Here is a 14,254-nt window from a genome sequence, read left to right as displayed (position 1 = left end):
TAGTACAATAATTCCATTGACTCAATGGTACCCCTCGGGTTTGGGTTCGTTTCTTGGTTCGGGTACTTGTAAATCATTGAATACTTTTCAAGGGGCTTTACAGAAATTTCCCTTTGGTTACTATAAGAGGAAAGTCTTCCCGTGGAGGGTGGGTGGGAACAGTTAGAGGAGTAGGTAACGCGCTTGCCTCTGAGTCAAAAAGTCCCAAGTTCGAAACCTGGCGCTCCTGGGTCCCAGCAAATTACCTTTTGCAAAAAAATATTCAAATAATCAAGGTAAACTAATACAAGAGGCTCTATAGGTAAGACCTGTGAACTAGAGAACGAGAGCTAAAGGGAACAGAAGGTGAAAAATTAAAGGGAATTCAACATACAAATATCTGTACATTATTTTCATTATTTATTGTTTCAATAAATTCCAAGTAATTTCAACGAAGTTTTATACAAAACAAAATACGTGAAGTTACGTTTTTTCTACGTTCATAGCAATCATTACAGTAGTGTCAAATTTCTAAAAAATTCTATAAATTATGCTTTTACAAAAATATACAAGAAGTCTACCAGATAGTAAACTAACTAACACATATGAAGGATTTTATGCACTTTGGAAATTGCTGCTCAAACAACAAATTCTATTTATTTTTATAAAAGATAATTTCGACATAATTCTTACTAAAACAAAATTCATATAAAAAAATGACCAGGACTGGAAGATAAATTGAAATCATATCGTACTTGTCAAATTTTGTTCAAAGTTGACGTTAATAATTGATTACTAATTTCATTGAGGAGCAAAGTATCCAATTTCAGTGGTGTGAATGATATCGAAATTCCAAAATGCATATAATCTCACATAGGCGTCTTCCCCTCACGTGCACTCGCACTCACGCACGCCTTGTTCTATGCCGTCGTGCTGATTCTCGCACAGAAAAGGGTAGACAAAAAAGTCATTTTTAAGAATCGAGTGTTTTACATTATTTTGTTTTCATTTCATTACATCCTTAATATTGGTAGGTTAATGACACGACTTTGAGCGAAAACTTAAATTTGCACACATGCGAATCAGGAACAGCATAAAAACATGGTCAATTTCAAAGCTTATTCTAGTCATGACATTTAAGAAAAATATACAAACAAATCTGAAAAGATTACGCAGAAACAAAAACGGTGACTTAAAATTCATTAATCTATAAATGCTAACGCCCTTACTCTGGTCTCCGGTGCTCAGTGATCAAGAAACACTTAGCAAAAATACCCCAACAGGACGCGCGGGACTGGCATCCAATCAGACCTTTTTCTCTCAATCACCCCTCAATCACAACCAAAGAAATATTAATTAATAATAGATATTTTCATGCATATGAACAAAAGTTTTTCCAGGAGAGCACTTACATTTCTGCTTTGCGATATTGGCAAAAAGTCGAACAACACACAAATGAGCTCATGCAATGCTGATAAATTTTGGTGGTCCTAAGAAGGGACAATTTTTATCACGCTGGTAACATATATTCCCCCTACTGCAATAACGAATGCGCAGTAATTTCGTGAAAATCCCTATTTCTCTCCTGGTTTCATTTTCTTAACACTGTTTTAGACCCCTCCAAGCACAGTACATGGGTCTCTGTCACTGATCAGACAAAAATATCAAAACACCGAAACCAAAGTAAGTTCATTCTTAACATGCGTCACAAACTTAAGTCCACAATTTAAAAACAGGATCGTTTCTTATACATGGGCAATTCTGCAATCACGTGGACAAATTTGATCATTTTCCTAACGCTGTAATGTCCAAAGCATTATAACTTGAACAACAGTGTTTGTAAGTTATTTTTAATTAACAACTTGTTCATTTCTCAAACTTAACGGTCACTGTATGAAACCGTTTGTGTCTCAAAAGTTTCATGTAATGAAGTTGAGATATTTTTCTTATCGGAATCTCAGAATTCAGTTCAATTTAATTCAAAATAAATATTTCAAATATCCTCAAATGCACAGCTAAGTGACTAATTGAAGATTTGCCCACAGACAATTTTTACCTTCAACTAGAAAATCAATAGTACTGGCACCTAAAAATCGCATAATAATAATAATAATAATAATAATAATAATAATATTTGATAACTATCATTTTTGTTTTCATCCATCATTTCAGCAAAATACTTTTTGAATTAAAATTATTTTGTTAAAGGTGAACTCCAAAAAGTGCCGTATTTTTGTTTGAGAATTGATGGGTACTTCCTTCCGACACAATAATAAATATACATAATAAATAAAATACCTTGAAACGATATGAGCGGATAAAATACTGTACTACGATTTAGAAACAAATCTATATTATATAACCAGCGACATGCAGGGTCGACGCCATCCATTTCTTTCTTTTTCTCTGATCATAAGTTTCGTTCAAAATTTTTGCTGCGTACAACAATTTTTTTATACACATTTTATGCAGAATATTACTATCCAAGGTAAAGATTACATTTCATATCAAATGTCAACCCTGTAAATAAACTACAAGACAAACTTCAACAAGCGAGACAATCTTGGCATGGGCTCAGGCGATGTCCAACATGAATCTGATGTCTTTGATCGGCGACGCATCCAATCACCCGGTAAACAGCAGTTGGGAGCCACTGAAATAAACGAAGAAAATCACATTCATGACACAGTTTGATGAAGCAGTATGTGTATATCTTTACAACATGCTATTTGGAACACAAGGGATTATGTTAACCAAACACTATTTTGCCATTCCTATTCTTTTCTACCCTATGCACTGTTTAATGACAACATACTTCTTTGCATTTATACGTAAGATGCGGTATGAAAGGACCAGGTGCCCGGATAACAGAAATATTCACGGAAATGAAAGTCAGTGAATGAAAACATTTGGCAGATGCGCCCAATTAGTTTAAAATTGACAGGATCTAAAAAAGACATTATCTAGGCACATTTTCACTGACCAAGCCAGGTTTTTTTAGTGGGAGGAAACGAAGAAATACATTATCTGGATTTCGTCTAGTTTCGTTTCATGTACAATTTTTTTCCGCTTTTCATTTGTTCTTGTTCTTGTTTTGATTTGTTAATATGGAAGAGAGAAGGGATACCTCTTAAATTAAGGGAAGGACACTGTACCCCCGCCCACCCCCACCCACCCCTCACCTCCCCACCCTGGTCCCGTCCCCACCCCTCACCTCCCCACCCTGGTCCCGTCCCCACCCCTCACCTCCCCACCCTGGTCCCGTCCCCACCCCTCACCTCCCAACCCTGGTCCCGTCCCCACCCCTCACCTCCCCACCCTGGTCCCGTCCCCACCCCTCACCTCCCCACACCTCCCGTCGTTTCCAGGAATGCAATGACACAATAGTTCAACATGTTGTTACTAAACGTGCATTTGTCTGTTTGAAGTTTACTTTTATAAACATGATATTTTTGATACTTTGAAAACAGGTCAATGACCTCACCAATAAAACAATTAGGAGAATGTAGATACCTGTCCAGTCGTATTACTTGTTGAGGACTTGTTCAGACCTTTGGACAGCGGCAATAAGCCTCTCACTTCCTCATTGTCAAGTGCGTTCCTTCTCTGAAATTACAGAAAATAAATCATTCAAACTCTGAGCTGATTTTGAAATTCTAATGGAGAGTGTATTGGACATAAGTGTAATGTCCCCACAGTCATAAGGATTAAAATGTCCCTGTGCGAAACGCATTATTTGGGCAAACGTCGTCTACACAAAATACACAGCGTTATCTTATATCATCTATACAATACTACGACAGCTTCCTGTCATTTTCTGTGCTAAATTTTTGGCCTACATGTGGAAATTGCAGCAACGTACCAAGGACCTCTGTCTTCTCCATCTTCTACTGACCTTGGTGCTACCTGAACACCTCTCACCGAAATGCTCACTTGTATTACATAATAATGTACAGGGCACCCGCTTTTTGAACACAAGTTTCGATTTAAACTTGTTTTTGTTATTTGATATGGCGCAAGGCGTCCTAATCCCGGGATTAAGGCTTTCTACCATCATAATTGCAAAAATAATGGCAAAAATAATGTTATCAACCATTAAGTTTGATGTCAAATTATTTGGCTGGCTGTTTCACCCCCCCCCCCCCCCCCGAAAAAAAATTCCCCTGTGCTGGGTTGTGTTAGAGAAGACAAGATGCGTTTTTTGTTTACTGATTCAGACTAGGTGTAAATATTCTCACCTCTCTCGGGAGGATACAGCCCAGCTGCCGTATGAGAGGGCACCACTGAGAATCACCGTGCATAAATATAATGACTTTGTTTCACGAATAACGGAAAATAAAAAAGCCACATTCACTAGTCACAGGAATGGGGTGCTTCACGCTAAATAAAATGAACGTTTCACGAATCTTGGGAGGTAAAAAGTGGCTTTCAAGGGCAAGCAAAATACCTAGTATGGGGATGTGATAACCAGAGTACGAACAATATTTCCAAATGTTTTTATTACCTTTGCGAACGAAAATTCAGCTACAATACCTACTCTTAGAATATTACTTTTGCTACAATACCTACTCTTAGAATATCACTTTTGCAAAGTTGAAGATGTTACCCCTCCCCCCCCCCCCCCCCCCCCCCCCATGCACCAAATTACCAATCAAGACGCCTGAAAAACGCATGTTCTCAGGCTGTACCAGTATTTCAGAGTAAGGACGCATTTTGTGACAGGGAACTTTCAAAATTTATATGATCAAATTACATGTTTTTATGGAGCTTAGTATATATTGAGGCGCAAATATCTCCGTATGTCTTTTTTTACACAGCACAAGTCTGAATAAAGAATAAAGTAACATTAAAGAGCTAGCAACGCTGTCAATGTTTGTATGGTAAACTGTATCAAACTTCAAGGTCGAGGGTAAATATAATGCTTTCTATAATAAATATCAAGGCGAAGTTTTAATTTAGTCATTGAAATTTAGTTACTGAGGGTAAAACATGGTAAATGTGTCTTCCCCATGACCCTCAAATAATGGTAATTGATGTTTAATCACAAGAAATAATCTTTATTTAATAACAAGTAAATAAGGTGAGCTTGTCAGAACATTTACCTATGACGACCACTGATGTTTCAGTACGTGTGCCTGTAATCTTTACTGTTATGTTACAGGCCCGTAGCCAGGGGGGGTTCGGGGGTTCGAAAGAACCCCCCTTTTTGCTGGAAAAAGGTCCACTCTGTGTAAAATTTGACCTAGGTACATGGGGATTATATGGTAAAAGGTCCACTTTTTCAGAAAAAGAACCCCCCCTTTAAAATTGCTGGCTACGGGCCTGTGTTATCAGATACCATGTACTCTCTGGGTTGTGATTTCTATAATTTTTAAGAAGCTCCATTTTCAAAAGCAGACTCTAGGCTATTATTCTGTCGGCACGTGCATTTATCGGTACATTTATGGGTTTACAGTGCCGGGTGTCGTTATTTGTCAAGAGGTATCTGTCGAGACGTACCTACAGTGTATCAGGACGGGTAGGAATTGAGACTGGATAGAGCTGGATGGCAAAATGTACTATTTAAATAAAAGTAACAAAAGTGTTGTGATAGACAGGTGCCAATCAAACTCATACCAGGAGCGGATTCAGAGATATTTTCTGACAGTCTTCCAAATTATCTTTGTTGCTCCATTCTTCATTTTTGACCGTCTTCCGACAGAAAAAATTAGATACCCGTGAATGTAAACTTGAAAATCTGACCGTCTTCCGGAAGACCCAGAAGACGCCCTGAATCCGCCCCTGCATACGGTTTAATTCAACTTTGACGGAAGCTGTCAAAAGCACACGACTTTGATAATTACGCAGTTGATAACTACAGTTGTCGAGCATGTAAAGTTTCAGCTTCCTTCACTATTTGATCGACAACGTGCAAATCAAATCATTCAGTTTTGACGATCCCGTCAGGTAATAACAGCTTGATTGACAGATTATATAAACAAACGTCAATCAAATTGTGATACGGACAAGCAGACGCAGAGACAAAAAATTCCCCATCTGATCTACCAGTGAATTCAGGATCATTCGGTGCCCATTCTGGTAGTTGGGTAGGCCTAGTATAGTATAGTATAGTATATGTTAGATTCACGACATTAACTCTTAAAAATAGCTTTCCAACACTATCCATGAATTATTACTTGGAGAACATCTTTACTCCCCCAGCCCCGTAAGTGTCTCACGTTGTCTTCACTAACACAATTGTGTGGATTTTGTGGAGTTCGTCACAATCATGGTTGAGACAGCGTCATAAACCAGACACCGCAGCCTGTGGCACATTTTTCTTATGAACAAAGGTTGTTCACTTAAAATATTCTTCACAGTGGCAGATAGATTAGCTAAAAAAGGGGAATGAAAAAGAGTTTTAACTTTAAAAAGGCCAATACGAGTAAAGTAGATTTAGCAAAGACGTTAAAAAATAATCACTTCGTTTAAAAGCAGGAGCTGCCAGGCCTTATCAATGGATTCTAGGCGTTAACTAACCTTACCCGCAGATCTTTTAGCTCTAACACCCATCTATACCACATAATCCGCGCGAATTAACCAGCACACCGTAAATGTATTTACCACTGCGCTCTTCCATTTGGTTTCAAATACAACAAAACCAGCCTAGTGTGTGTGTGTGTGTGTCTGTGTGTGTGTGTGTGTGTGCGTGTATGCTGTAACACACTTTTTATCATAGTCGTAAACTCTCCTGACACATCTACTGACAATCTGCCCCCCCCCCCCCCCCCCCCCCCCCCCCGTGCCAAGCACCGACCAATCTGCGTCCTAGGTACAGTTACAGTTTGCTAGAGTCCATCATATTACTAAATTTTTCATCTACCCATCAGTACAAGTGATGGCCTTTAATTTTAAGTTTAAATAGCATGTCATCACTGCCCATGACTTATTGCGTCAGTGAAATTTTATTTTCCTATACAAATATCTCATACATATTAGACACGTGGCCTTTAACGAGCACACCCTAATGCTAAATTGTGTAAATTTGGTGACATTTGGTGATGTCATTTTAATTTAATGGACATTTCTTTGCCCCTGTGAAAATCACAGAGAAACGTCGGATTTGAGGGGGTACATGTAATAAATGTGAATAAATGGTATTAAATATTGATATCTTCACCGATAGCTTGTATTTGCTGTATCAATAATCATGTTAGTTGTGGTATCTGGAATGAAAATCACTATTTATAACAATCTTCACCTGTGATGTGATCATTTATAAATAAAAGCACATGATACTGAGGGTGGGACAACCTTTTTGACCAATGTTGTATATCCCAGAGAAATATTTTCAGTCCTTAATTTTGCTCTTCATTTATTGCAATGGAATGAGCATCGCCTGTGTTTGTATGCAGATTTTTACGGCAAGGGGCATTGAACGGGTAGAGAGCGGCGAAGTGTTCTGGCTTGACGCCGGCGTTGCATATGGCCCACTTGATTTCCATATTTTGACCATGTCGTGTCGTACACACATCTCATTAAATATATTAATATGGCATCCGCTCACGTCCCTCATAACACTGGATATTTTGTTGAAGGCTGGTTTCATCACATTGCTTTTTAATCTACCGTACAGTATATATGTAAGTTTCAAGAAATTTACTCTTAAATTAAAATAGTTTTCCAACAGTACCCATGAATTATTATTTCATTACTTTAAGAACATCTCCCCCCCCCCACCTGTCTCACGTTATGTCTTCCCTAACACAGTTGGGTGATATTTGTGGAGTCCGTCACAATTATGGTTGAGACAGCATCAAAATTAAAACATAACAGCCTGCGGTACATTTCCCTTGTGAATAGAGATTGTTTACTTAAAAAATTTTCACAGATAAACAAATAAATAAATAAGAGAAGGGGATAAAAAAGAGTTCAAGGCTAATAAGAGAAGATTTGGCCGAGACATGAATAAAAATCGAAACAATTACTTCATTTCAAAGCTGGAGCTTCTGGTCAGACGAATGAACTGCACACAAAGATTATCTCTTGTTTATAAAACAAAACAAGCCTTCAGTGTGTGTGTGTGTGTGTGTGTGTGTGTGTGCGTGCGTGTGTTTGTGTGCGTGCGTGCATGCTGTAACACAGTTTCAGCGGAGTGATAAACTCTCCTGATAGGCCTACATGGGCTGACTCTTTACCTCCTCCCCCGACCAACCACCCCCAGGCAAAGCACTGAGCAATCCGGACCCAGGTACAGTTACAGTTTGCTTGAGTCCGTCATAACACTTTCCATTTTTCATCTAACGTGCAGTACAAGTGACGAGTCATGACTTATTACTTGAATAACATCTTTATTCCCCCAGCCCCGTCTCACGTTGTCTTCACTAACACACTTGGGTGATTTTTTTTTTTTTTTTTTTGTGGAGGCCGTCACAATCATGGTTGAGACAGCGTCATAAACCATACACCGCAGCCTGTGGCACATTTTACCTTTGAACGTTCACTTAAAATATTCTTCACAGTGGCAGATAGATTAGCTAAAAAAGAGGATGAAAAAGTTCAATACGAGTAAAGTACGAGTATTCTCCAGTGTATCACTTTTTTTAATTAAAAAATGTAACTTCTTTGGAAATTGTCACCTTCTGTTTCCAGTACGTGGACGCTCGTCTTTTCACCCAGCCAACCACCCTTAATTTTGGATCTTCCTCTCATAGTAATGGGACGGATTTTCTTTCAGTTATTTAGAGGAAAAGTATGTTATTTAGCTGGTAAAACTTGTACATAAAAGCATTAAATATATCATAGCAGTCAGGAGCTGGTGGTACCGTCAACATCTTTTTTACAGCTAATACATTTTAACTGAATTACTAATATTTTCATCTTTTATTTTTTACGATCGTCAGTCCAGAACTATTATTGTCTCTGTAGCAGCCAGTTGAAAACCTTCAAAATGTCATTCTCTTAATTTTACAATAAACATTAATTTTTGTAACCAAAAGAGTTTTATTTTTCTTTCTTTTTAATTTTAATTGAGGGTACCATTGGTGTGTGTGTGTGTGTGTGTGGGGGGGGGGGTGATCACGGTTCATGGGAAATAAAATCATTAATTTACAAATAAAACTTGAATCATATCTCACTGATTATGCAAATTGAAATTCTTGATAATCACGAATCACCGAGTACAATACTTCGTTTCACAAAGGGCAAAGAATAAAGCGGCACATTCATGAGTCACGGGAATGGGATGCTTCACAGACCACTCTAAATGACATGAGCATTTCACGCATCACGGGGAAATAAAAAGTGGCTTACACAGGTAACAAATTCGAAAATACGTATACCCCGTGGGACACATTATGTGAAAAAGTTTGAAAAAGCATAATAATAATAATAACAATAATAATAATAGCGATTCTTATTTAAAGTCATTTCGGACGTCAGGCAAGAAGCCAGCACATGACTTTTATTAACAATAAATGAAGCACTTTAATAATTACTTAATTCCAATACACCAATATTTGACTTCTGATTTACATTAAAAATTTTTAAAGTAAATTCTTTTTCTAAATCTATTTTATTGAACTTTTACTTTTAATAATTAATCTTAAAATAAATAAACTATACATCGTACAAACATTTAAACACGTATTCTATGTAAGGATTATTAAAGATGTATATTATAGAATGTATAAAATAGAATGTATATTTTCTTTAATTAGACTTAAGAAATAAGCATTAAAATGTGCAGTACAATCACTTTTCACATACACAATTTTCAAAAACATACCTACACATACATATCCGTATACCCTACCATGCCTCTTTATTGCGTGCTACATGTAACTACTGTGTAAAATAAATACATATAAAGACAAGCAAAGCATTATTTTTTAGTTCAGAAAACATTCCATGTCACTGAATTACAGATGCCCTCCAATTTTTGATTTTCTGTAAATGTATTTATTTACCTGAGAAATTAGTAGATTTATTTTATCATCATTTCTGAAAATAATATCCAATGCGTAAATCTGAACATTGGCTTCCTTTCCTTCCTTAATCCAGTTTTTGAGTTTTTCACAACATCAAAGTGTACGATATGTATATCATCTTTTAATTTTTAAGAATTAAACGCATTGGACTTCACTTGATTTCGATTGATGTAAAGTTCAGTAGGTGTGGCAGACATCTAAGCTGCTTAATCTGAACTCAAATTTAGTGAGAATTCCCTCAGAGATGGGTCAATCCTGTCAGATCAATCTTGGTACGGAAACAGGTCTAAGTTAATCTACTGGTCAAGACTTGTATTTGATGAACTGAACCAGATTTGTCCTTGCTGTCATACTGATAGGAATGTGGGCTCCCAGGCTGCTTTTCTGTTGATGAATCTGGAAAATTTTCACAATATTCTTTCGGAAGATATCCATTGCTTTAATTGATCAATATGTCTTGAAATAAAGATATTATTACACTGTAAAAAAAATATATTAAATACCCAACTGCAGGAATCAAAACATGACGCTTTTTTATATTGTTCACTATGCAGATGATGGATTTGCTGCTGATAAAGTTCTTAAGTTGTTTTGATTAATAAATAAATAAATAAATAAATAAATAAATAAAACCACAGGGAGTAGTTTTACCTTAGCTGTCAGCTGTGGTACCATATGGTCTGGAGTTTGTCGGTTACCCTGATCTCCATGACAACAGGTACAGATGATCAACGGTGTCCAGAGTCACAGTAACCACCCATAATTTCTGGTCCTTGCTCACTACTTCCACAAGAAATGTGCCAAAATTCTGAAGAGAAAAATCAACTAAACAACAAATCTGACATCGATCGTACCTTTGCAGGGACTCTTGCTGAGTGCAAACAGCTTAAGTGAATGACATGTCTCCTCTTGTTTCCAACATATTTGCATAATCAGCAGCTATTTTGTATTCTATTCAATGCCTGCGGAGACACGTCATTCAATTAAGCTGATTGCACTTGGTGAGAGTCCAGGCACAGAGTTGGATCACTCTAAGTAGATCTATGGTATCTGTGAGAATGAGCCCATAGAGATCAGAATATATACACACAAATACACACATCAAACAAATATCTTCTACGCTATATGAAGCAGATTCATTTATAGGCATAAGAGGTATGTGACACAAGAATTGTAAAATACTTTTAAAAAATCAGATATTTTCACCTCAGCAGGTATGGTCTGTCTATAATAGAAGTAAAATTTGTTTTTTCATTGTTCCAAATCTTTTAGTTTGGTTTGGTTTAATTTTTTGGCCAGTCATCAATACTACTGTGTCTGTACTCTTTCAACATTTTAATCTATCAACTGAACACAACCATTTATTAACACTGGCAGTATGAGTAAACCATCATCATATTTATATAAAACCCAAATAGGTTATATAATATTGATTCATATAATATTAATATTATGTAATAGGAGAAAATATTATCTATTAGAACATCAACCTTTAGACATAGCAAATATTAAGACTGGGTTCCCATACCTAGATCAATCTAATAGGATCGATCCATCTCCAAAGGGTTTCTCACTCAATTGCTTTCAGCTTAAGTGGCTTAATTAGATGTCTGACACACCTACTGAACCTGCTAAACAATAATTAATTACCCCCTAGCAGGTTTAGTAGGCATGACAGACATCTAGTACGTGAAATAATGTACATCATTTAGAAATTATGGTAATAACTCGAAATTTTAATAATTCTTTGAATCCTTTTCTATAACCGATAACTGAAGACAATTTAAAAACTATGCAATGGAATTGCCATACAGCAGGAATTCTTCTAAACTAATTTCATAGTGATAAAACAACAGGCAGTGCATATTGTTTTTACAAACTCATGACTCACCTACATAAACACCTTTCCAGTGTTGACATTATCTAGGTCTCTGAACTCTGTGCTAAAGAGGATCATTACACAACCCTTCTTTATATCCACATAATGATACCTACAGATTTTATACCAATTCTTGAAATAAATAATTGTTTTCATTTAAATTAGTCATGAGTTTGGGAAAATTATCCAATAATTTATTTAATATACATTTTACAAAATAAATCTTTATCAACTGCCACAATCAATAAATGAAATAACTATTTCACAATTTTTCTGAAAGATCTTTTCTATACACAAATATTTAAAAATGTTTAGCTGACAGTGAGGATTGATCAGTCTTACAGTGATATTATGCAATTTTGCATTTGCCAATAGCTTCCATAATATCTGTTAATCACATGGTTTCCTCACCTCTGCTATTGATCACAGCTCCCTTTCGTCCTACCTCCTCTTTTTCTTGGAATTCAAAGACTTTTCTAAATACAGAATCCTTCATGGCTACCTCTGGCCAATCACAGGAAATATTTTCTTCATCATGGACTTGTGAAACATTGCAGCTTGAAAATATATAAATGACTACATTAAAATTATAACACTTAGGCAATTTTCATAAAAATGAAAAGAAAGGGAACTCACATATCTTTAGACTTTACAAAGCCAAGGTATCTGTTAGAATGCGGCAATGTTGTGTGTGTGTGTGTGTGTGTGTGTGTGTGTGTGTGTGTGGACATGTGTTTGGGCATGAATGCTTGTTTTACTTCTGAAATCATACGAGTAAATTAATAACGAAAATATGTTTTTCCTGTCCATCTTCCAAAAATCACCCATTTTAAACTTTAAGCCAGCAGTATAATTATAACTAGAGGATCAGAGAGGCGATACCGCCTCCGAATATTGTACCACCAGCTGGAGCAAGCGCATTCGTACAGACCCCCACATACACAAAATAAGGGACACAGCCACCAGTCTTGTGCTTGACAAGCTGTAAAAATGCAATGAACAAGAATTTTCAAAATATGCAAAAAATATATATAACTAAAAATGGTACAATCAAATTAAAGTTCATCATAAGGTAGGTCAAAGTTCAATTTCAAGGTCACAGTAAGATTGCCAGTATATGTCTTCCTATTCAAGTTCAATAGTAACTATGGACTTTTCTCTGCCAGTTTTGAAGATAAAAGGGAAGCAAAATTTGCAAAGTTCAGTTCATGGTGAAAAGAAGGTCAAAGGTCACAGTTAATTGCCTCTAATGACTTTCTATTCAAATTCAATAGTAACTATGGGCGTATCTCTGAAAATAAAAGCATTAAAAAGTTGCAAAGCATAAAAAAGTTGCAAAGTTCAGTTTATGGTGTATAGTAGGTCAAAGGTCAATTTCAAGGTCACATTTAGATTGCCAGTATATGACTTCCTATTCAAGTTCAATAGTAGCTATGGGCCTATCTCTACCAGTTTTGGAGATAGAAGGGAAGCAAAACTTGCAAAGTTCAGTTCATGGTGAAAAGTAGGTCAAAGGTCAATTTCAAGGTCACAGTAAGATTGCCAGTATATGACTTCCTATTCAACTTCAATAGTAACTATGGACCTATCTCTGCCAGTTTTGGAGATATAAGGGAAGCAAAATTTGCAAAGTTCAGTTCATGGTGAAAAGTAGGTCAAAGGTCAATTTCAAGGTCACAGTAAGATTGCCAGTATATGACTTCCTAGTCAACTTCAATAGTAACTATGGACCTATCTCTGCCAGTTTTGGAGATAAAAGGGAAGCAAAATTTGCAAAGTTCAGTTCATGGTGAAAAGTAGGTCAAAGGTCAATTTTAAGGTCACATTTAGATTGCCAGTATATGACTTCCTATTCAACTTCAATAGTAACTATGGACCTATCTCTACCAGTTTTGGAGATAAAAGGGAAGCAAAATTTGCAAAGTTCAGTTCATGGTGAAAAGTAGGTCAAAGGTCAATTTTAAGGTCACATTTAGATTGCCAGTATATGACTTCCTATTCAACTTCAATAGTAACTATGGACCTATCTCTGCCAGTTTTGGAGATAAAAGGGAAGCAAAATTTGCAAAGTTCAGTTCATGGTGAAAAGTAGGTCAAAGGTCAATTTCAAGGTCACAGTAAGATTGCCAGTATATGACTTCCTATTCAACTTCAATAGTAACTATGGACCTATCTCTGCCAGTTTTGGAGATATAAGGGACTAAATGTTATAATTTTGGGGTTACCATAATGTGCCATAAATTTCCTACAGAAAAAATTAATTAAAATCAAGAAAAGGTCATTTTGGTCAAAATTCTTGAAATGGGAGGTGCTCTGAAGTTCTAGAAGTTCAAATTTGATGAAATAATGTCATTTTTGACCACAAGTTGTCTGCTTTACCAAGCCTTATGTTTTATTTTTCCAGAGTTTAAAATTTATTATCCATTAC

The 14,254-nt window shown here is 36.3% G+C and overlaps 2 protein-coding genes across 11 annotated transcripts in view; both read right to left on the bottom strand.

Annotated features, from left to right (window-relative positions):
* Positions 1-386: 386 nt before the first annotated feature.
* LOC147763551 (uncharacterized) lies at positions 387-4,108 on the bottom strand. 5 transcript variants are annotated; one of them, XR_015333148.1, is made up of 3 exons: positions 3,775-3,808; positions 3,493-3,585; positions 387-2,632 (listed from the first exon to the last, which is right to left on the bottom strand). XR_015333148.1 is itself a non-coding variant. In XM_087006358.1 (3 exons), exons 1-3 carry the CDS (start codon positions 4,073-4,075, stop codon positions 2,525-2,527), a joined length of 435 nt encoding a protein of 144 aa, XP_086862484.1. In that variant the 5' UTR covers positions 4,076-4,108; the 3' UTR covers positions 387-2,524. The 5 variants fall into 5 exon arrangements, 4 of the variants coding, with proteins under 4 accessions (XP_086862484.1, XP_086862485.1, XP_086862486.1 ...); XM_087006358.1 differs by lacking the exon at positions 3,775-3,808 and adding an exon at positions 3,842-4,108; XM_087006359.1 differs by lacking the exon at positions 3,775-3,808 and adding an exon at positions 3,875-4,107.
* Positions 4,109-9,383: 5,275 nt separating this feature from the next.
* LOC147763549 (putative actin-related protein 2/3 complex subunit 2) overlaps positions 9,384-14,254 on the bottom strand; it is a 31,086-nt gene continuing 26,215 nt past the window's right edge. The window contains exons 3-6 of one of the 6 annotated variants that reach the window (XM_087004560.1): positions 12,272-12,383; positions 11,839-11,958; positions 10,599-10,755; positions 9,384-10,343 (exon numbers count right to left, since the gene is read on the bottom strand). In XM_087004560.1, the coding sequence (XP_086860686.1) occupies positions 11,839-11,958; positions 12,272-12,383 (232 nt within the window). In that variant the 3' untranslated portion in view covers positions 9,384-10,343; positions 10,599-10,755. Of the gene's footprint in view, positions 10,344-10,598; positions 10,756-11,838; positions 11,959-12,237; positions 12,384-14,254 lie in introns of all 6 variants that reach the window. The other 5 variants (XM_087004564.1, XM_087004563.1, XM_087004565.1 and 2 more) reach the window with 5 other exon arrangements.

This window comes from Lingula anatina, chromosome 2, assembly GCF_051362555.1.
Source record: "Lingula anatina isolate TDL-2025a chromosome 2, LinAna3.0, whole genome shotgun sequence".
In the NCBI taxonomy this organism is placed as follows: Eukaryota; Metazoa; Brachiopoda; class Lingulata; order Lingulida; family Lingulidae; genus Lingula; species Lingula anatina.
The sequence above is the reverse complement of the archived record's forward strand: the minus strand, read 5'-3'. Positions and strand labels throughout refer to the sequence as shown.

Bases quoted from the DNA above. Each gene is read 5' to 3' on its own strand.
- LOC147763551 (XM_087006358.1), bottom strand. From the start codon at position 4,075: ATGGTTGATAACATTATTTTTGCCATTATTTTTGCAATTATGATGGTA. The intron at 3,586-3,841 runs GTACGTTGCTGC...CTGTAATTTCAG, and splicing joins GGAGAAGACAGAGGTCCTTG to AGAAGGAACGCACTTGACAA. The intron at 2,633-3,492 runs GTATCTACATTC...CGTTTATTTCAG, and splicing joins CAAGTAATACGACTGGACAG to TGGCTCCCAACTGCTGTTTA.